At 39.2% G+C, this 21,885-nt stretch overlaps 2 protein-coding genes and 1 long non-coding RNA gene across 11 annotated transcripts in view; 2 read left to right on the plus strand and 1 right to left on the minus strand.

Annotated features, from left to right (window-relative positions):
- Positions 1 to 3,173, plus strand: part of LOC147145577 (SEC14-like protein 1) — a 28,085-nt gene extending 24,912 nt beyond the window's left edge. For all 3 annotated transcript variants that reach the window (XM_086033908.1, XM_086033910.1, XM_086033909.1), the window contains one exon: positions 564 to 3,173. In XM_086033908.1, the coding sequence (XP_085890034.1) occupies positions 564 to 669 (106 nt within the window). In that variant the 3' untranslated portion in view covers positions 670 to 3,173. The remainder of the gene's footprint in view (positions 1 to 563) is intronic.
- A 775-nt stretch (positions 3,174 to 3,948) lies between these two features.
- LOC147145578 (endonuclease V-like) overlaps positions 3,949 to 21,885 on the plus strand; it is an 87,974-nt gene continuing 70,037 nt past the window's right edge. For 6 of the 7 annotated variants that reach the window (XR_015087268.1, XM_086034400.1, XM_086034401.1 and 3 more), the window contains exons 1-6: positions 3,949 to 4,084; positions 5,310 to 5,481; positions 8,266 to 8,400; positions 13,765 to 13,804; positions 17,032 to 17,144; positions 20,952 to 21,020. Coding sequence is in view for 6 of the 7 variants with exons in the window: in XM_086034400.1 (XP_085890526.1) it covers positions 4,047 to 4,084; positions 5,310 to 5,481; positions 8,266 to 8,400; positions 13,765 to 13,804; positions 17,032 to 17,144; positions 20,952 to 21,020 (567 nt within the window). In the remaining variant the exon portion in view is untranslated. The remainder of the gene's footprint in view (positions 4,085 to 5,309; positions 5,482 to 8,265; positions 8,401 to 13,764; positions 13,805 to 17,031; positions 17,145 to 20,951; positions 21,021 to 21,885) is intronic. The other variant, XM_086034404.1, reaches the window with a different exon arrangement.
- LOC147145579 (uncharacterized) overlaps positions 10,873 to 21,885 on the minus strand; it is a 35,808-nt gene continuing 24,795 nt past the window's right edge. The window contains exon 3 of the long non-coding RNA XR_015087269.1: positions 10,873 to 11,036. This is a non-coding gene — a long non-coding RNA (uncharacterized LOC147145579). The remainder of the gene's footprint in view (positions 11,037 to 21,885) is intronic.

Raw genomic sequence — 21,885 nt, forward strand, 5'->3', positions numbered from 1 at the left:
CGATATAAACTATTTAATCCTTAAAATCCTTCATCCTGATGCCAAATGGAGTTCATAATTTGTGGATATGTTAAGCAGACAAGCCGTTTGAAGTGTGATTACTGTATATATTTTTTAGTGCAGTCCAATTCCATCCTAATTGGAGTGGCGTACGGTACATAATTAGTTCGCTTTATAATATAAGCAAAGAACATAACTGTTTTTATGGTTTCCCACAAGCGATAGAACCTTAAAACATGCAAAGAGATGAGATAGACTAAGCCTTCAGTCAAAAAAAAGCCTGCCCAGAATTTTCAAACAGAAACAATGATTGGCCTATACTTCTATTCTGTGTCACACAGCGTAAAACAACTTCCGGTAGCTGAGACGATACACTGTAGATGATTGTGGCCTCTTGTAGAGCCTAAAGCATTGAGTACCATTGATTGAAGGTTCTGGCTGCATGGCAGTGGGCGTCATGGTCACATGATGCTCATTTAGTCGATCAAACCGATTGGGCCATATAGGTGGAAAAAATGTTAAGGTTATTTTCCCTTACCGAACCGTGTCTCTCCTTTTTGCAGGGGTTCGATGACCAGCTTGGAGTCGAGCCACAGTGGCTTCTCTCAGCTCAGCGCTGCCACCACTTCATCCACCCAATCCCAGTCCAGCTCCATGATCTCCAGGTAGACTGCAGTCTGAGAGCGCTGTCACCTGTGCGGTGATCACCCAAGAACCCCTTTACTCAAGACTTTTTAACTTTGGATGCTGACCAGCAGACAACAAATCGTGGGTCGAAAACAAAAAAAGAGAGACTGTGTGACCTCCTTTCAAAGGGCTGTTTTTCTTTTTTTTTTCCTTTCTTTTTCTTGTTACCACAAAGGTCATATTTCAATGCGTGGTGTTTATGCTAGGCAACAAATGAGACCAACAATTTGGAGAAGGGTATTTTGATTGTAGCCGATTTAGAGTGGAAATGTGGACAGCTATACACGCTGAAGTGTTGAATCTTTGGAGGTTTAAAGAAGCAATATTTTCATCCCAGGAGTTGCGGGTTTGAAAAGATGAAGACACTGGAGGCGCTGTTATATACTGTATATGCATTTACTTTTACACTCCAAAATTCTGAAGGCAATAATAAGATGACGCACTCCTCATTCATGTGCGCCACTGTAGCAGATTGGAAGTTCTGTTACAAATAAACATGCAGCGCACAGATGTTTGACATTGAAAAACCTTGCTCTCGTTATATTAACACAAAGATATTTCCAATGTGGAGAGGACGTGGCTAGTCCAACACACTTGTTAACTTTGTGAATTTACATTGACATCTTTTTTCAAAAACAGATCCTCAAAGTTAAAGATTGAAGCCCACAAATCCAATGTGAATGTCTGGGCTGATTACACTTCCAAAACACAGTTTAGTCAGACCCTGATTCAGACATCATGCACATGTTTTCAAAAAACACAAAGCTCCTGAGTGAGACAAATTGGTGTCCCTTAGTGTCCAGATGTTCTCTGAGCATCCATCATCTATTGAGGGCTCTTCCATGCCATGAATAGCCTACTTGACCAGCATCTCACTCTTCAGTGCTTGAAGCAATAACGTGGGTTTCTACTGTGTGAAAGATTTCTATTTATCATTGAGATGTTCATTGTCGATGGTGGTGATGGCGAGGGCTGATTGCAGGTGACCTTTATGTAATGTACAGGCAGGCACAAAGGCAAACTGAGCCACTGCGTGTGTGTGCGTGCGTGCGTGCGTGCGTGCGTGCGTGCGCGTGTGTGTTTATCATTAAAAAAACAGGTAACTCACCTTTCTTTTTTCACTATGGGCACAACAAGTTTGCTTTACATTCTTGTTTGTGAATATACTCGTGATCAACAAATGAAAATGCCAAATTGCCTCAATTGTATGAGGTCAGTAATCTGGCACAGTTGCCATCATTGGATTTTTTTTTTTTTTTCTTGGGGAGTGAGCTAGTTTGTGTGGGCATTTGGATGAATATCTTTATGATGAGGCTTATCAATTGACAGTGTTTTAGTATAAAAAAAAAATATCGCTACTGTACATGTACTAGTTGTGTTAAGGAGTGCTACTGTTTTGACATACTTGATGGGTTTGAAACAGAGTGGAGTATCACTGCATGCACAAGTTACACATGGTGACTGGGTTTAAATTAATAGCCATTTTAAGAGCCATTTTTCAAACCACCATTTTAGCCTTTGTAAGACTCGCTTAGAAACAGCTGCTCCATTCAAGATCAGTTAATAAATCATTATTGTCCACAAACATCATTTCCATGTGACAGTTTTACTAGTTAACTGGATTAGAAGCACTGATGACTTGACTGTAAATTGCCAAGAGTCATCAAATTTCTCTGTGGACACTTCATACCTGAGAATGACTCCAAAAGATACTTCCTGTGCATGTTTTAGATACATGATGCTGTTTTTAACAACATATGAAAGGTCAATATTTTTTGTGTGGAATATTTGCAATAATGTGAAATGTATTACCTCCTCGGAATGAGGGCTATCATGCGTGGATGTATAAGAATTAACGGTGGAAACAGCAGTGAAAATAAGACATGCCTGTAAAACACAAATGTACTGTACACACTCCCTCTGCCTCACTGGCGTTCTACTCCCCCGCCCCCACTCTGAAGCATGTCTTGACCCACGCAGTCAGTTACCCATCACCTGATAATTCTTATCGAGATTAATCCTGTTTCTTGAGTTGGTAGTAGATTAAAAATGCAGAATTAGAAGCAGACCTAAGTACTCCTTATTTTTTTGTGTTTATTTCACGATGTGTATATATAACAGAGTGGACCTTAGATTTGTACAACTGCCTGGTTGAAATTGAGAATTGAAGCCGTGGGCATAAAGTGTTTTTGGGTCCTGTATTTCATTACCATGTGAATCCAGTGTTGGAGATACCGGAGACCCTTCACGTTTTCTGTGTCTTCTTTCTCTGATTCACATCACGTGTACATTTTCAAGGATCTCTTGAGGGCTATGAAACGTTTGTCATTACTTTTCCATGTGTTTGTTTGTCTGCTTCCTATTCCGGTGAAGTTGCATATCTCTTATCTTCATGTCCGATGTTATGTAAAGAGTACTAGTTTGAATTAATGAGAATATTGCGCCTTCACTTTTTTGGGGGGAAAACATTAAACTTGAATTATGTACAGTTGTGTCCTATTTGCACTGCTAAGTCATTTATTACTTTTTTCTCCTTTTTGAGGAGCACTTTTCCTGCATCCTTGAATCAACAATGTTTTATCTTTAATTACTAAAACACATCTTGTGTGGCAGAGCGACTACGCCAAGATTCCCTGCAAGTCCAATCAGAGGACAGAAAGCTCATTTCACATGCAGTGTAGTGTTTAACCTGAAGATGTCTCCACACAAATGTCTTTTACTCTAAATTCAAGATTTCAACAAACATACACTAAAATGTTAAAATAATGACCAGGATATGAAGACAGCATTAAGACATCTCTTTATACAATTTATCAGCAAAATAAAGTTGATTTTGGGGTGAGTTTCATTTTAAGCACACGCACACACACATTGTTTGATAGCGGAAAGATTGGATTTTGAGAATAGAAGTAAAGATTTTGTATACCCGATTAAATCAGCTGTTTAAAACAAACGACATTTTTTTAATCATTCAAATCTGCCACTATTAACAACACTCTTCTCTGTGTGTCCAATTTAGAAGGCATAATTATTTTCACTTTACATGGACTTTAAATGTGTCATTAATTAATTGCACTTGGCTACAAAACATCTATCTATTTAATTCCAATTTCCAAGTAATTATTTAATGCTGTACTTTATTTAATTTGGGCACTTTTCCAACTTCTGTTCCGTTTGTGTTTTTATTCACTGTGATTTTCCTTTGTGCCCCTAGATGGTAGTATTTACCTAGAGAATGCTTTTGGCTTGGTTCAGGGCAGGCTCAAGATGACGTCACATACGGAAGCACTTGTACCATGAGTAGCTGCAAATGAAATGACATTTGAGTCATTTCTATCCAAACCGTCCTATTAGAATAAATGTCTCAAACAGAAGAGTTGGTCAAGCAGTGGGAAAGGTCAGTGTGTGCATAATTGTATATTTATGTTTGTTTAATAATCGGTGATCTTCTGAGCGAGCAGTAGACTCATAATAACCCACGAGTCGTCTATACAATTCTTTCCCTCAAAAGTTAACACTGGGCTCAGTTTTGAGTGACACTGGCATCTAAAATGTCCAATGTTTTGGATCAACATTGTGACATGTAATAACTAAATTATTATGAATAGCTGTCAGTATTTTGCAGCGCAATCCAAACCAGAGGATACCCAACTATGCAGCGTTATTGTTAAATGACGACCTTGGTTTGTGTCAATCAAATCCGAACAAATGACAGCATTCAGGAAGAATTTGTAAAACAGATATTGTATTGCAGTCTTTGCCTCATTAGCGTAGGTTTTTCCTCATGATTTGGATATTGAGTGTTTACCCTTCCATTCATGTTCATTTAAAAGGGGAGGCGGCTGTTATTTAAAAACAGTGAACCCCTGTTTACGCTCTAGACCCACCCTCAACATTTAAAAATGCTAAATGCACTTAATGGGAAGTCAAGTTAATTTTATTATTGGCAATAATATGTTCTATGCACCTCCACTAACTAACACGACATTCATACTGTATTGCGTTTGTGGAATATGAATTAAGCAGCAAAATGCACATGTTTTTATCCATCTCAGGAGGCAACCGGAAATACTTTGGCCATTCAGGAAATTTACAGTACATATTTTCCTGAAATTCCCAATGGCAACCCAACCCTCTGGCTGTATCTCTTCCAGTCTTTTGTTTCCTCCTAAAATAACCTTGCGTTATTTTGGACTAATTATTTTACTGCGAAATAATGCAATAAAAACTGAAAACTTAACTGTGTTATAATGCAAAATTTGGGCGATAAAACGCAATAGTATTGCATTATTACGTTGTGATTTCTTTTGGCGGGCTGAGGTCTAGTGACCGTCGTGCTGGGGTCACGAAATTTAAGGACGGAAGCGCTTTAAAAGGACGAGGACAGATGGGATCGGAGGACGATCATTTTTATATATAAGGACGGGTACCCAGGTCGCGAACGGAGGACGGACTGGCATAAAAGGGTAAAGTGCCCATCTCTGAATTCTGACTTGCCTGTACACTGTCATAAACTATAAAGAAAACATAGGTGTGCCAACAATGAACCTGATATCGCAGGCTTTATTCTTCTTGTTAAATGTAATTTTGTTTGTTGCCTCATTCTTGTGTCATGTGTGCAGTGAGCAGGCCTGTCTCAGAGAGCAGGTGGTGGAGGAGGACACGGAAGACTGGCAGAAGAACCCAGACTTCTCGGGGCTGGAACGGGTCGCTGGACTGGACCTCTCCTTCATCAAAGGCGATGACGTCAATGCTTGCTCCCAGCTCGTGGTGCTCAGCTACCCTGATCTTGAGGTGAGCTGTGTCCGCTCTACTACCAGACTTTTTAAACTACCAATGTAATCGGTGACTACACCTATGATTAACACATCCATGCATCCTTTGAAAAAATTGATTAAATAATCATTTTTGTTTCTAACTTTTTGGGAAGTAAAGCAATTCTTCAGTTCCACCACATGCAAATGAACAGCTAAACTTGATTAGGGGTTAATCAGAAGCCCTTAAAATGGTGGCTAGAATATGGACTCCCATTTAACATTAATTTACAGTAAATTAATCCGGATCACAGCCACAGCCCCAGTTATAAGGATATGCTCACCTGTACAACCATGTTATCTCAGATGTTCATTTATTTTAATTCATTTGTACAGGTTATAGGTGGAAAAAGGTTTAAAATGATTTATCTTGGTCTCTTTTTTTTGTACCACAAAAACCTGGCATTTGAACAGGAGTGTGTTGACTTTTTTTTTTTTTTATACTATCCACAGACAGACAGTCGCTTGACTCGCTTGATGAGCTTGTTTGAATGATGATAACGGGTAAAGCGTTGATTGATTGACTGACTAGTGCAGTCGCAACAGTGAATGAGAATGAAAGTATCATGCGACATTACAACTGTACTACATCGTGTGACAAATGGACTTTGCCCTGAGTGATTAGAATGCAAGAGGGCTACACAACCACGTTGTCGAACAGAATGCCTGAACAACATTTCATTAACTTTGATTGCATAAAGGCAACATAGTCTGACAAATGCCATAAATCATAATGGCAACATCATTATGCTGTGGGAAGGTGCCAACAAGTAAGCTCAATGCACAGAAAAACACAGTGCTGTTAAATGCTACACAAAAGTTTAATTAAATTACCAGTGGCCCTGTCATGGTCACCTCAACAGCACTATAACAAGCCCTTGATCTGTATTGTGTATCTTATTCTTACTGTTGGATGGAATTGTCATCTATCCATTTTCAAGCGCATCTGTCCTCATTAGATTAAACTGGAGACTATCCTATCTGATTTTGGCTAAGAGGCGGTTTACGCCCTTGTCTGGTCAACAGCCAACCACAAGGCACATGTATAGTGGATATAAAAAGTCCACACTCCGCTGTTCAAATGTCAGGTTTTTGTGATATGAAAAAGTGAGACCCAAGTCAAAAATAAATAACTTGAAACGTTTTTCCGTCATTAATTTCAATTAAAACCCGTTTAGCTCAATGAAAAATGGAAATCATTTCAAGAGGGTACGTAAAAATAAACAACTGACATTATTTGGTTGCATGAGTGTGCACACCCTCCTATAACTGGAGATGTGGCTGTGTTCAAAATTAACCAATCATATTTAAAATCATGTTAAATGTGAGTCAGCACACACCTGCAACTATTTAAAGCAGCTCTGGGCAGGAAATCAACCTTAATAAAGTTTCTTCACAACTCTTTTGATGAAACATTGACTTACAAGTAGTTGAATGGGACTTTTGTCATGCCCTTGTGGGGGGGGGGTGTGCCGTTTTTACTGGCACTAAGCAACTTTGAGGAGGATGGAGGCAACCCTGGCACGCACAAAAAATACAAATGTCCTGAATTGCTTTACGGCATACTCACTTCCTCCTTTCGCCCTAGGACGGAAGTCGATTCGAACGTCTACTCTACGCGCTATTACTGGTGTCATGGCAGAAGCCCCAAAACAAATAAAAAAACAAAATTAAATTCATTGCCTCATCGCTATTCATCTTTCACACAGCCACTGGAAATAGAAATGCAATTCAGTCCAACTTGCAGGCCAGCGAGAGCGCAGGATTTCACGACACTACGCGCTGGCACGCATGGGAAATGTGGTTGACTTTTGCCAAAACACTACCGCTTTTGTCCACATGGCGCCGCCATAATCACAAAAACTGACATAGGACCGGGGGTTCTTTAAAGTGCATCATTTATCAATAAAAATTGCATCTAAATACGTTTTGGTTCCACCGGTTGTATTAAAGACCCAGTGTGAAGTAAACTTGGCCAGCTATCTTTTGAGTAATACTACTGGCTAAAACTATTTTAAGCATACTTTTGTTAGTTTTTAATGACGCAACCCACCCAGATCCATTAGACCGATAGCAACGCGCTTAACAACGAAAATTCAAACGTTCGACAATCTCTAGTATCTTTTATGAGTGACGTCATTTGAAGAGATTGAGTCACCAGTCACCCATTGTACTGCATTGTTTACTGTCACATTTTGCTGGTCTTTGCCACTCTTATGGCATTTTTCGGCGAAATGCCTTGGCACTGTGTGGCGATGCATTGTTCACATGTTTAATTTCTTTACTTAGACTTCATTTGGCATTTTCTGAAATTACTTCACACTTGAGGAAGCTCTTTCTATCCAAGATACCATAGCAGCTTAATGCACGCAGACATACTTGCTCCCTCTCGCCCTGCAGGAAGTGGAGCCGTGATGTAGCGTCATTGAAAGGCGAGTCTGGATTGCTATTAGCTGCCGCATGCAGAACCTGGTTGCACAGGATTCTGTTTTTTGAAAAAGCTAACATGGTGGAATGCAAAGGATATGGACGTTGCAATAACAAAGATTAAAAGAAATATATCTGAAAACAGTGATTAGCAGTAACTAGCCATTAAAAACAAACGCAGAACGAGTATTTCCAGATTCAAGTCACATCACATATGTGCACACACACCCACACCCACACACACTTAAGTGTTTCAAGTTAATAGTTTGTTTTCATCTGGAGTTCTAGATGTATTTGGAGTTGTAAGAAATCTTTCTGATTGCTTGCTTCCTCCCAGTTGCTCTATGAGGACAGTCAGATGGTGACCCTGACAGCACCCTACATGGCAGGCTTTCTAGCCTTCAGAGAAACCCCTTTCCTCTTGGAGGCTCTGCAGCGGCTTGAAAGGGACAAGCCCACTTTTCTGCCTCAGGTCATCTTACATTGTATGTCGAATATTCCATGGATTGTAATAAGAAGTTCATAGAACCATCATTCCTCACAGTTATCTACAGAACATACTGTACACAAATGGACAAAATTGTTGGTAACCCACAGTGGTCACCGAAATAACTGGAATCTGACAAAAGCAATAATAAATACAACATTTTTATGAAAATGAATCAATAAAAATCAGACATTGCTTTTATTAAAAAAAAACTCAACACACGGGCCTGGACAATTAATGAATGAATGAATTAATTTAATATTAATTAATTAATCTTAATGTGCAGAACGGCGCGGTGCGTTTACAAGTTCCCAACCTTGTTAAAGTACCCTGTGTCGCAAGCATGTACAGTATGTGATTCTGTCCTTAAATCCAGTTTCCCAACATTTTATTGAGTGAAGGGATATATTTCCGATGGGAAAAAATCTCACGGCACCACCCTTGTCAAAACAATGCACAAAAAGTGGATATATAGGTTAATTATGTATCTTCTGTCATCTAGTGGAAGAGCATTTGATTGTTACTGTACATTGTTGGCATAGTTAATGATCAAAAACAGTTTAGAATTCTTTTTATTTTTTTGGGTCAAAATAATTGACTTTGGATAACTTCCCGCAGCACACCCGATGATCTCTCACGGCACACTGGTTGAGAATCACTGCTTTCAGCTGTTTAATAACACCACAGATGTGGTTTATTGTAAAACTAAACACACAATAAAAACAATTACACACATTGTGTATTTCAATACAAAACATGCTTCCTTTTTAAAAAATCACTAGCCGTTAAAGTCAATGTAATACAAACCTGGAAATTAGCATCAACTTAGGGAGTGATATTCCTTCACGTAACAAGTATTTACACACAAACGCTGTGGAAAAACACACATATTACACACAGGTAAAATGATACTACTCAAAGGCACAAATTCTTCCCAATTTGATAAAAACGAGTTCCATCGCAAACTTTTTCTGTTCTCATTCTAAGTGTTTACTCCATGCATGCATGGCACCACACTGCCCCGAAGAGGCCAAAACGCGCAGGAACAGCCGGTATTTGTTTTTCGTACTAATTTATTTTCTTGTTGTCCTTTAAAGTTATATTTAAAGTTCAGTTTTCAAGGATTCAAGGAATTTTCCTTTCCTCAAAATTCAAGGATACAAAGATCCAAAGACTTTTGTTTTTTATCGCCCCGACACGGATTCCCACATGGTATGGCACGAAATACAAGCTCAAGGTCCCAGGTTAGCCCAGTGAGTCCTGAGACTTGTGAAAATAACATAAGATAAAGTCATAAAGAGATTAGAGTAATGCTTCAAAATGAAAATGCAAGAGGCTTGAATTTCACATTGTATTTATAAGGTCATTTGGTATTAACAAAAAGAAAAGTGTTCAAGAATAAGGTATTCAACATGCAGGGATGAATGGGCCTGAGACTATGATAATAGCCTAAGAGATGATGGATAACAGATAATAGTTTTGAGTAGTTGAATTTTTGTAGTTGAATAAATGCAAAGTTTTGAAATCAGTTCATAATCATTTCCCTAATTGTGATTTCAATCTCAATCAAAATCTGTTTAAATCGTTGGTTCTTATACCTCAGACAGGTTATTTATTACGTTATCTTCTGACATGTTTCGGCGGAAACTTTCGCATGATGGTGTGTGACTCGTCTTTATCAGCTGATGTTCAATGAAGGCGTGACTCACGTGTCAAAACCGACAGGTGGGTCACGCCCTCCGCTGTCGGTTCGCCGCCTCCAGGATGCTGCTCCAGGTCGTAGGGAGCACGTATGCTCCCTCGTCCCTGTTGATGGTCCTCGGGCCCCGTTTCCTGATCTCAATGGCCTCCCTGATGGTCTTCGGTGTGGATGACTCTGGACTTTGCCCAGTCCATGATCCGATTTTGCCTTTTGCAGTGATCGGTGATGGCTGATTTGTGGCGCTCCTGTTGTGCCTTTTCTTTTATTGCTCTTGTTTGTTTAGTTGCTGTCTCCTTCTCGCATTCATTTTTATGCTCCTTCTTGTGATAAAACTCCTTCCTGTCTCCCTGATGTATGTTTTATTGCATGATAGGCATGGTCTTTCGTATATGGTGTTACATTTGTTTTCTGGGTGTAGCTTGTCTTTGGGATGAACCAGTATTTGACAGAGTGTTGTGTGTGGTTTGACAGCTGTGTTTATGTTCAATTTTTTTCAATGCTCGTTGGATGCGTTCAGTGACTCCTCTTTTGTATGGGAGTGTTTCCATGCCAAGGTGCTCCTGTTTATTTGTTTGTTTTGTTTTATCCCCCTACGCGGTGACGTTTTTGTTTTTGACCAGTCCTGCTCCTTTGGTTATTGCCCACTGTGGATATTTGCATTTTTTCAGTGCATGTTGTATATGTATCTTCCGGGTCCGTGATTATTGTTGCGCGTTCGTGTAGTGGTCTGACAACTGACATTTTGTGGATCATGGGGTGTTCAGATGTCCAGAGGAGGTATTGGTCGGTGTGTGTGTGGGTTTCCTGTGTACTTTTGTTTTGATGTCTCGGTTGTCTGTGTGTTGGATGTTGAAGTCCAGGAAGGATATGGATTTGTTTGTTTCCTCTTCATGAGTGAAGGTAGTACTGCCAGTGGTGTCTATGGACAGAATGAACTTTATTCAATCAAATGTGATTGTAATTTACGCCATAATCATGCAGCCGTAACAAGTGTTCACTGTGATGTTTGGTGTGTACATGATGTGTACCATACTAAACATGGACCAGAGGAAGCGAAGGAGAGAGTTGTCTAAAAATCCACGGGACTATCGTGACCGCAGAAGGAAAACTGATGACAAATTGATAATAATAATAATAATACGAATGGTAACAAAAGAGCCTAGAACAACTTCCACAGAAATTAAAGGCAAACTCCAAGGTCAAGGTATATCAGTGTGAGATCGCACCATCTCTTTTTGTTTAAACCAAAATAGATTTCATGGGAGACGCTCAAGGAGGACACAACTGTTGAAAATAAATCATAAAAAAAGCGAGACTGGAATTTGCTAAACTGCACGTTGACAAGCCACAAAGCTTCTGGGAGAATGCCCTTTAGACAAACTTTTTGGCAAGGCACATCAGCTCCATGCTGACAGGCGCAAAAATGAAGCATACCAATAAACAACATTGTCCCTTCTGTGAAACATGGAGTCTCTGCTATGTTTTGGGGCTGTGTTGTGAAATCTCAATACTTTCAGGGTAACCTTGAGAAAAATGTGCTTTACAGTGTCAGAAAGCTTGGTGTTAGGTGCAGTGGATTTTGCAAGAGGACAATGACCCAAAACAGAGAGCCAAATTCACCCAAGAATGGCTAAGAGCAAAACAGTGGACTATTCTTAAGTGTCGTACGATGATGCCTGATCTAAATTTTATTGAACATGTGTGGAAGGAGCTGAAACAACTGAAGCAGTTGCCCATGAAGAGTGAGCCAAAAATAATCTCACTGAAAGTTACAAATATCGCTTCGTTGCAGTGATTGCCTCAAAAGGATGGGCAACAAAATATTAAGTTACAGGTGCCATCAAGAATGTTTTTTTTGTTTTTGTTTTTTTTGATATGTTGAACCACAATTCAAAAGTTGTTCATTCATTCATTGGTTGATATTTACTTCCATTAATAGATGGGGTAACAACAATTTTGTCCCAAAAAATGTAGTCATATACACAAACAATAGCAGTACATTCCTCTCTCTCCTAAATTTGCGGCAAGTGTAATATTATACAGTACTTAATAAATAAAAATGGGAAAAATAGCCAAGTATGTTGAATATGGCTGCGCTCTTTTGTATATTTTCTCACAGCTGAAAATGTGTTATGGTTTGGGCGGTAAAGTGGTTGTCTCCTCCACGCAAGTGGGTTTTTATCCCTGGCTCCTGTGACCTTATTGAAGTATACACCCCAGTGTTCGTTACATCATCAGTCTGTGGATGAGGTTTTTGATACACCACAATACAGTATTTTGCTTATCGTTCAATTAGGTGACATTGTAACTCTTCCGCACAGAAAGGTGCTGTTTTGGTGAAATCCACTCACCAGTTTTAATTAAAACAGTTATTCAAATGTATGCTAATGTTGCCGTCCAGTCCGGCACATGAGAGTAATTTCTGATTCAGATTCAAGATTTATTGTCATTCTTACAGGAACAACGAAATTATGTTTGGAGCATCAACAGTCTTTGATGTAAAGTGCCACAGATGCATAAATCACAAACCACCTTAAGTAACCCAATGTAAAAAAATATCCAGTTATGACATGAGTGCATCATTTTTGTAACAGTAACAGTCAAAGCGGCCTGAGAGGGTGTATGAAAAATCAAGTGCCTTGCAAGGACATATTTTCAAACTCATGAAGATTTAAATGTGGTGACAAAGTGGCAAAAGACAAAGAAAAAAGAAGCCATGTTCACTGTCATCTGTTGATCACAGTTTTCGCACTGCTAAATTCCTGGCTGTGCTCTCTGGATCCACACAAAATCGTAATGGCTTCTGCTACGCTCCAAGTTTCTTTGTTGGAGAGGTAATAAACATATACAATGTGTGTTTAAACATAGGTGAAAACAAAAAACGCTGTTGAGCTTTGCTTTTCGCAGAGGTAATAAATTTAATGAGACCCATCTGTTACATGCTAACGTTGCATAATGACTGCAGACAGAACCTCTCTCAAGGGATACTTTAACCAATGCAGAGGAAACTGCGATTGGAAGGCATAGCTTACTTCCAAAATAAGAACTCATTATGATCATCGATTACAGTATTTACCATTTACAGTCACCATCATGCGATTATGGAAAATTATGCAAAACATGCACGTACACAAATATCAAGTGATTAGGAATAAAAATACAATCATGTTATGTTCAATTCGCTGTCACCAATAAATTTGGAAAAGTAATACAATTTCAGGCAGAAATAATGTCAACTAATATGATCAAGATGTTAAACTTAATAATCATGAGGGTCAATGATTGAACCCAAGGATTAATGTCCCTGGAAATCCGCTCGCTGATAAGAAAATGTCATGTCATGTCATCTTCTAAACCGCTTATCCTATATAGGGTCGCGGGGAGTTGCTGGAGCCTATCCCAGCCGTCAATGGGCGAAGGCAGATTACACCCCGAACTGGTCGCCAGCCAGTCGCAGGGCACACATAGACACTGTCACTGAGCGGGAATCGATCCCACGCTGCCCGCACACAACTCAGGCGTGTGTACCACTACACTATCAGCGGACATAAGAAAATGTTAATACAGTAAATACTGTAAATTGGCCACAGTTAAGATTAATTGACAGTGTTAATGTTTTCAGTTGTATTGTGTGTGTCCCAATATAGGTGGTGTTTGTGGATGGCAATGGTCTCTTTCACTACAGAGGTAAGACATAAAATGCAGTTCCTGCCCAGTTGCCCAGCACTGCAAACATAATCAACATATTGTTAAATTCATTACAATCTGTCTTATTGTGACCATACAGACTGAGCAGTATTTTCTCATGGGCTTCTTGTTTTTCATAAGCTGTGCAAATGGTGTTTACACTGTGGCCGGTCGGTGTGTCTGTGTGTGTACATCTATTTATCTATCTGTCTGTCTGTCTGTCTGTCTGCCTCTTTCCAAATAGTATGTTGCCTGTCAGGGCATTTCAACAGTGGAGTGATTCAGTCAGAGGTAGAAATATAACATTTGGGGGAAATGATGAGGCAAGGCTTTTTCGATCTAATTTCATGGAGACGTCACTAAAGATGACGTCACGTAAAAAATGAGCCGATTGAGCCGTGGCTGAATTACTACTATCACCATAAATGTCCACTTTATGCTTCATGTTTCATGTGGGATTAAATTAAAGTCAAATATAAAGTCAATACTGTTACTCAAAATAACTGCAGAGTTAATCTTCCCCCGCTGTCAGGATTGCGAAAATAGACGATTACATAGACGGGAAAAAATGGGCTTACGACTATGCTTAGTCTGACTATTTTTTTCCCGGCAGTCGTTTATTGCCTCCGTCAAAGGCGCACAAGAGAGAGAGAGAGAGAGAGAGAGAGAGGCTGGGCACTGGGAATATAACTAATATTGCTAATATTGCTGCTGCTATAGCTTTGATTGTGGTCAGGATGATGGCAATGAGCCAAGACTTAAAATTTTATAAAATAATAATCAGACGTAGCAGTGGTATACAGTAATACCATTACGTTTGAGCTTGCTAAGCATCTGGGGTCTCACCTATCAACGCTGCGTACGCACAGAACGGGGCCTGAAAGATGTGTACGCAACTTCCTGCGTAACTTCCTTCCTGTGACCTATCCAAAAGAAAACTTGACGGGAAAAAGTGCACAAGTGTACAGCGGCCGGACTTATCAAAGCTGCGTGGGCACAAAACAGGCGTGAAAGATGCGTACCCCAAAATTGAGTAGAAAAAGTGCGCAAATTTATGGACCCTTTAACCTATCCGCACGCACATTTTGGGGACAAGAAAATTCAGCGTTGCAGTCGGTGAGGTAGTGAATTGAAGATCATGCCTCTGACACGCGTCCAGTTTCACTTAGAATCAAGCGTACATGGATCACGCGGATTATATTTATCGAATTAGCACTTTATGCGCAACTTTGTTCTTTATGTTCTGTCTGTCCTTTTATAGAGACGGTGCTCATGCTTTTTAAAGTGCCCTTCTGGGATAAATGAAGTGTTTTGATTGCAAAATCACATATTTGTTCGATGTGGTATGGCGCGGGTGGTTTGGTGGGGTCTGAGAAGCTTCCTTCAGCAACTCTCCTATATCGTAACTCTCGAGGAATAAACAAAGGACACAAAACCAGTCTATTCTTTTATCATCACTTTGGCATTTATTGTATATTGTCAATGAAAGACTGAACAGTGCTTCAATTTCTTGATCGTGCATCGATGACTCAAGTTGCAACAATATGTCATATGATAATTAAGCTACCTCTGATGTCGTGTCTTTGGAAGGCGATGCAATATATTAGTTTTAGACAAGTTTGTCACGTGCAACCGATGTACATGTCCGAATTAGATACATTTAATAGAATTTTTTTTTCAGTAGCTGATGGTGTTGCTGCGCAGTCCACCCTCAGCGCGGCTACACTTGCTGGGTCGCGGCCACCAACGAAGCAGCCAGCATTTTTTAATCTATTTTTTGTCGATTTTACTGTAATATACACAAGTTTATCACATTTTACATTACATAAATTGAATAGGCTACTTTTTTCAGTGCAGCAAACATTTGCACTCCCAAGTCGTGTCCCTCTGTCTGAGCGCACACCTTCGCCTGCCATCCATAACGATGGAGCAGCAATTAAGTCTCGATGGGTCGCACCATCGCAATTGTATAATCATCTCCGTTTGAGTCGGAGCACTTTGTTTTTCCTTCTGTCCTGCCGGTCGTGTTTGTCGATATTATTACACTTTTAGTTTGAATTCACGCACTCTTTCATAAGTGAGACCCCTGGTTAGTACCAAATATAAAGTATTACCATTTTTATGGGTCGCTTCGTCTATTATCTGCGATTGGCTGGCAACCAGTTCGGGGTGTCCCCTGCCTGCTGCCCGATGACAGCTGGGATAGGCTCCAGCACGCCCGCGACCCTTGTGAGGACGAGCGGTGTAGATAATGGATTGATGGATGGCTTCGTCGATTATCTACTGTACGTGGAACCAACAGTATCGATTGTTGTCTGAAACGCCGCGATAAGTTGTTTCAACGGGAAATATTAAAGTCACCCATAACTCATATATTATCGGCGTGAGTCAGCAACTCAGCCACAAATTCAGCAAATTAATTTAAAAAGACAGATTAAAGGCCAGGCCGATGGTAAATAACTGCAACATTAAATGGCAACGAGGTGGTGGATCGGATAACAACAACTTCAAATGTTTTGAGGGCGTCGTTTGAGCGAGGACTGAGTTTGAAAGCAGATTTATTTAATATTTAATCCATTTGTACATATGAGATTATATATATGGTTCTGTGTTATTGTTTAACACAATGATGTGTATTGTATTGTATGGCGGGCGGCTCTGTCTCACTCATCTAAAACCATGAATTGAGCATGTGCAGAGGAGTTCCTTGCGGCATTGCTGTCTGCCAATCAAATGACTCTGACAACATGGCCCCACTCAACCGGCGTTTTAGAACCACCAAGATGGTTCTGAAAAGCGGTTCCATTGTAACCGCTTAGCCCCCAAAAAGTCTCATGGAAAAGCGACCACTCGGGGGCAAGCAAGGCCGTCTCGGTGTGGAACCGGGCTAATGGAAAAGCGCAATACGTGAAAAGTGTGGATTTGGTTCTTCTCAGAGTGAGCAGTTCAAAATGTGCGGATAAATGAAGTTTAACATCCAAAATTGTAGTTGTTCGTTTAATGCTATTAACATTCTCACAAGGACTACCTTTGTTTATTGTGTTTCTAAAACCCCATCTAAGGTCCACTCTTGTTTGACATCAGATTATGTCATTATTATCTTCATGTTACCTTAATTGGAACATTTAGGCAAATGGGATGTTTGGATATTTAATTTGTTTGGGTTGTTCTCATCATACATTAATGACAAATATTTTTGGGTTGCTTTCACGGTGTGGATCATGCAGAATTTGGACTGGCATGTCACGTCGGAGTGCTGTCCGGACTGCCGTGTGTTGGTGTTGCCAAGAATCTGCTCCAGGTCCAGGGTGTGTTCAAAAATGAAGAACACCAGTCTCAGGTAAACTCTTTTATTTCTGTTTTAATTTACACTGGTTTCTTTCCTTACTCTGATGAGCGATTTGTAGTTGTGTGGTCGACAAACCTTGTATGGGATACTTTGGACAATTATTCGCTTTTGAATAATTTTAATGTTTTTCTTTTTTGTTTTGTTTTTATTCGTGGGTATTAATTATTGTCTCTCTGCCATTTGTTATTTGGCATTGGTAATAATGAGGTCACACTATTCTCTTGTGAACTTTTTACTCTACTTAGAACGTTTATGAAGAAAAAAAGAAGAATCACTGTTGTTATTACATTACATTGTTATCGTTATTATTCATTAAATGTGATGCGTTACAATTCATTTATTAGTTTTGGACTACTGCATAAGCCTAATTCACTCTGGTATATATATGATATCTCTTATATATATATATATATATATATATATATATATGGTATCTCTATGGTATATATATATATATATATATATATATATATATATATGGTATCTCTATGGTATATATATATATATATATATATATATATATATATGGTATCTCTATGGTGTATATATATATATATATATATATATATATATATATATATATATATATATATATATGGTATCTCTATGGTATATATATATTTATATACTCAAATTTGCAATTTGCGGGCAGACCCGGTCCTTATCCTGCTTGAATAGCTTGGGTCCACTGTTATACTTAAAGCGGAAGTCAACCCAAACATATTTTTTTCAAGAATATGTTCTATGCTAGTTGGAACAGGGCATTCTGATGACCTGTTTTCTGAATCTGAGCCGTGATTGGTGGTTGCGAGCAGTTGTGATGTCATTTTCAGTTGACAGAAGACAAAATGGCCGCCCCGAGAGATGGCTAAAAACGAGTGGATTAACACTTCCACAAACGCAATATTTTTCAGAATGCCCTGTTTCAACTAGTGGACTTGCATAGAACATATTCTTGAAAAAAAATGTTTGCGTTGACTTCCACTTTAAGACAGACCTTAAGACTTAGCAAACTCTTGGAAAACATTGTGTCGGAGATTAAGTTATTATTCCCTAATGCTTAACTTGCTTTGGGAAGTAATGGTGGCGATAACAACCCATTGGCAGCAAAGTCTGTTTTATTGATCTATCCATCTTCCCAAAGACATAATTTCCGCCTCTGCTTTGGCCATGATTCTAGTTGCAGCTGAGAGCAAATGCCCAAGATTGTAAATTTTGGTTGTTTTGGGGTGCTTGCATTTACAGCTGATCTTGTCTTTTGCTGGAAGGATGTTGTAACCTATTGATTAAACAAGCATATTGAGCTAGTAAGAGGTAACTCAAGGCCACTCTGTAAATATGTTCAAACTGTGGGAGGCATTTACCTTGATGTTTTGTTTTGCTATTTATAGCCTAGCGTCTAGATCTGATTAGAGTTGGTTTAAGAAACAGTGATTCATTCAAAATATTCACACAGTTTGGCTACCGTGTTATTATTATCATTATTTTGTTTTTTTACGAGATCAGGACTGCAAAATATGGTTCCCTGGGTTTATTAACTGTTGTTAGATGCAGCATTGAAAGTGCAGCCTTGAATCGGAAAATTTTAAGTGTGACCATTAGAGATGTGGCTGTAGAGCAGGGCACAAATAGTGAGATGTACTGCTCTGCAGACATGGCTGGACTTTTACAACCGAATGTTGTGTCAAGTCAAGTCAAATTTATCTATATAGCCCTTAATCACAGGAAAGTCTCAAAGGGCTTCACATATGCCCATAGCTGACAACATCCCCTGATCTTGTGCGTGCGTGCACGTGTGTGTGTGTACGTGTGGGTGTGTACGTGTTTTGACATACAGTATGTTTAGTTTTTTAAATGGTATATGATGGTAGACACACATGTGGAATAACAGCATCAATCTAGGAGAATACAAAATGAATACATTTTCTCAAAAAAAAAAAAAGCTATGGAGGCTAAAACAAAGCACAAGAGGTTAATGCCATTAAGTGTGTTTATAAGACAACTCACAAGTGACACTTAACATTTTGTGATTCTGGAAGTCCTAATCAGAGGAAATACAGCATAAACATACTCACAAAAGCCATGAAACACAAACTTCAAAGGGTAATTATCAAAAATGATAATAGTTTCCAGCACTGTCCAGCGCCAAGGCAATACTGTTTCACTGCAGCCCTGCCACATGGAGAAAATGCAAATGACAAAGCCACACAGAGAAATCTCCTTTCTGCTCAACCTACTGGGTCTCTATTTTAATTGTCCCCAGTGGAGTCGAACTGTAAGAGTAAAAAGTGAAAGTCAATCGCTTAATCTGTTGCATTAGCCAGATTGGCACCATAATTTAACCAGAAAATATTTGAATCGTCCTTTTCCCCCCTCTACACCATGTTCAAGTCTTTTCACATTCTAATTGACCTCCAGTGTATATATTACTCCCCTTCTCTTCCCTACCCGCTTGTCACACTAACGTAGCGCTAATTCAAATCATGACGTTATTGATGACTTTCTCGCTTCCTGACGTCTGCTTCTGTGCCACGGATCCTTTACTTGCGTCATCTTGCTCTCCTCTCACAGTATGTAAGCAAAAAAACGCACAAATCTCACCTGATTCCAGCAGAGATCTATGGCCCCTTTTAACCTCCCGGTCTCCTTGTTGTCTCTTTGCTTTGATGAGTCATAGTTCAGTGGACACCCCATCCATCCTGGAAGCGCCCTTCATCGTTCTGGCCTTTTATGTACAGTGCACCTACCAGCGTCTTTCCGCATCATGCCATCTGACTTCATACTTTTCTCAATGGTGTGTGAGAAAATCTTGAATTATTTAACTACTCATTAATTAAGAAGAAGATCATCCTTTTCAGTCGGATCGGTGGAAACTCAGTGTGGAGATGCACCAAGATAAATTCTGCAATCAAGATTCAGCAATGTCTATTTTCTGTCCTTGGTTCGGTTAGGTGTATTCTAGCATTCTTATTCAGTGCTAACCACTTAATTTCAGTGTCCAGTTTTGGACTTTATTTGAAATTTATATGAAAAAAAAGTTGTGGGTGTTCAGTCAACAGCGTAGTTGATTCAGCCAGAAAGATACAAGTCATGTTTTATGCAGTAGCGCACTGGTAGCCACTGTTATGTAACCGTGACCAGATGGTTCCTTGAATTCTTTTTAATATGTGAACCTTTCGAAGAATCAGAAATGCTCTCATTTCCCCCATACTGTCATGATCAATTACATTTGACTGATTCTTTCATTGCCCTGATTCAGATGATTTATCTGGAAGGTAAGGTGTTGTGTCGTTTTTTCTTTTTTTTAGTTTTTTAAGTTATGTCTTTTTCTCATTGTGTGCCTTGCCCTCTATGTGTTCCTGATGCAACAATAATTTCCCTTTGACGGACAATAAAGACTTTCTGATTCTGATATCAATCAAAGGTTTGTAAACATGTACAGAGAAGATGTAGATATTTTTACATGGATAATTCTGTTTCTTAATTACTTACTTAATCAACCTCATCAGATTAAATGGTTTAGCTTTATCCTTGGTTTGTATAGCACCTTCATAGCGTTACATGAAAGCATTTTACTTAAAACAGATTGAAATATTGATGAAGATATCCCCTACATCAAGACCAACCCCAAGGCCATTCAACCACAATTTCCTCTTTTAGAGGCAAGAGATGTTGGTATTGAAAAGTTCAGACATCAAGAAGAACCAGAGAATAAAGAACAAACTAGTAATACTTTCTTTACAGTGGAAAAAAAAATCTTTGTTTCTGACCCCCAGTATATTTTCTTTGCTTTCATAGATCTCAGCACTGCAGAAAGGAGGAGACAGCTTTCCCCTCAGGGCAACATCAGGCAAAGTGCTTGGAAAGGTGCGGAAGAAAGATGCGCAAATAAATAAAAACAGTTACTTACAATCATTCCCTCTCTGCAGATGACCGAGTGTAAAAAGTCATTTGCAACAAAATGAACCTGCTGTCACAATTAGGCCTTACACGATCAGGATTTTTGGGACCGATCACCTGTTACAGCACATATTATCAAATGTGGGACCCCAAAGCACACAACCAAGGGATGGTGATAAAACAAGGTTTTTCATTTAACAAGCATCAGATGATGAGCAAAAACAATTAAAAGAAAATTATGCAACAGTGCGAAAAAACTCCGGAAGCAACCAAAATTCACAAATTGGAAGAGGCTGAAAAACAAACTAAGGAGTGCACTAGATATGAATATAATATACAGTATATAAATTAGGCCTGAAACGAATCCTCGAGGAATTCGGGTAAAAAATCTTTTGAGGCATTTTGTCTGCCTTGAGTACCCTCTTATTTCCTGCTTGTACTTTTTTATTCTGTCAGAAAGAAGTAGTCAAGCTAAACGCAGCAACACTAGTTCATGCTATGCATGACACTCCGCCAACATTGTCAGAAGGCCAACTTCAAAATAAACCTTACCTTGCCAAATAATAGGATATGGACATCAATTCCTTAGACGCTTTTATTTTGAAGTTGTTCCCAAGTTTTGGCATAACGGCTGACTTGACTCTCTTCTGGTTGGCCTGTCACAAACCGCTGTCAACGATACAATGTTTTCCTGAAATAACGTTCAATTGCTAATTAATGGCGCTAAAAAAATAACTTATGCTGACAGTATTCTACGGCTCCTATTGCCAGCGTTTAACGGCAGCTCCAGCGTTAGTGGATAGCAGATAGCTGTCACATTACTTTTCAAAAG

Source organism: Filicampus tigris, chromosome 6 (genome assembly GCF_054856515.1).
Source record: "Filicampus tigris isolate MCC_2025a chromosome 6, RoL_Ftig_1.0, whole genome shotgun sequence".
NCBI classification, from domain to species: Eukaryota; Metazoa; Chordata; class Actinopteri; order Syngnathiformes; family Syngnathidae; genus Filicampus; species Filicampus tigris.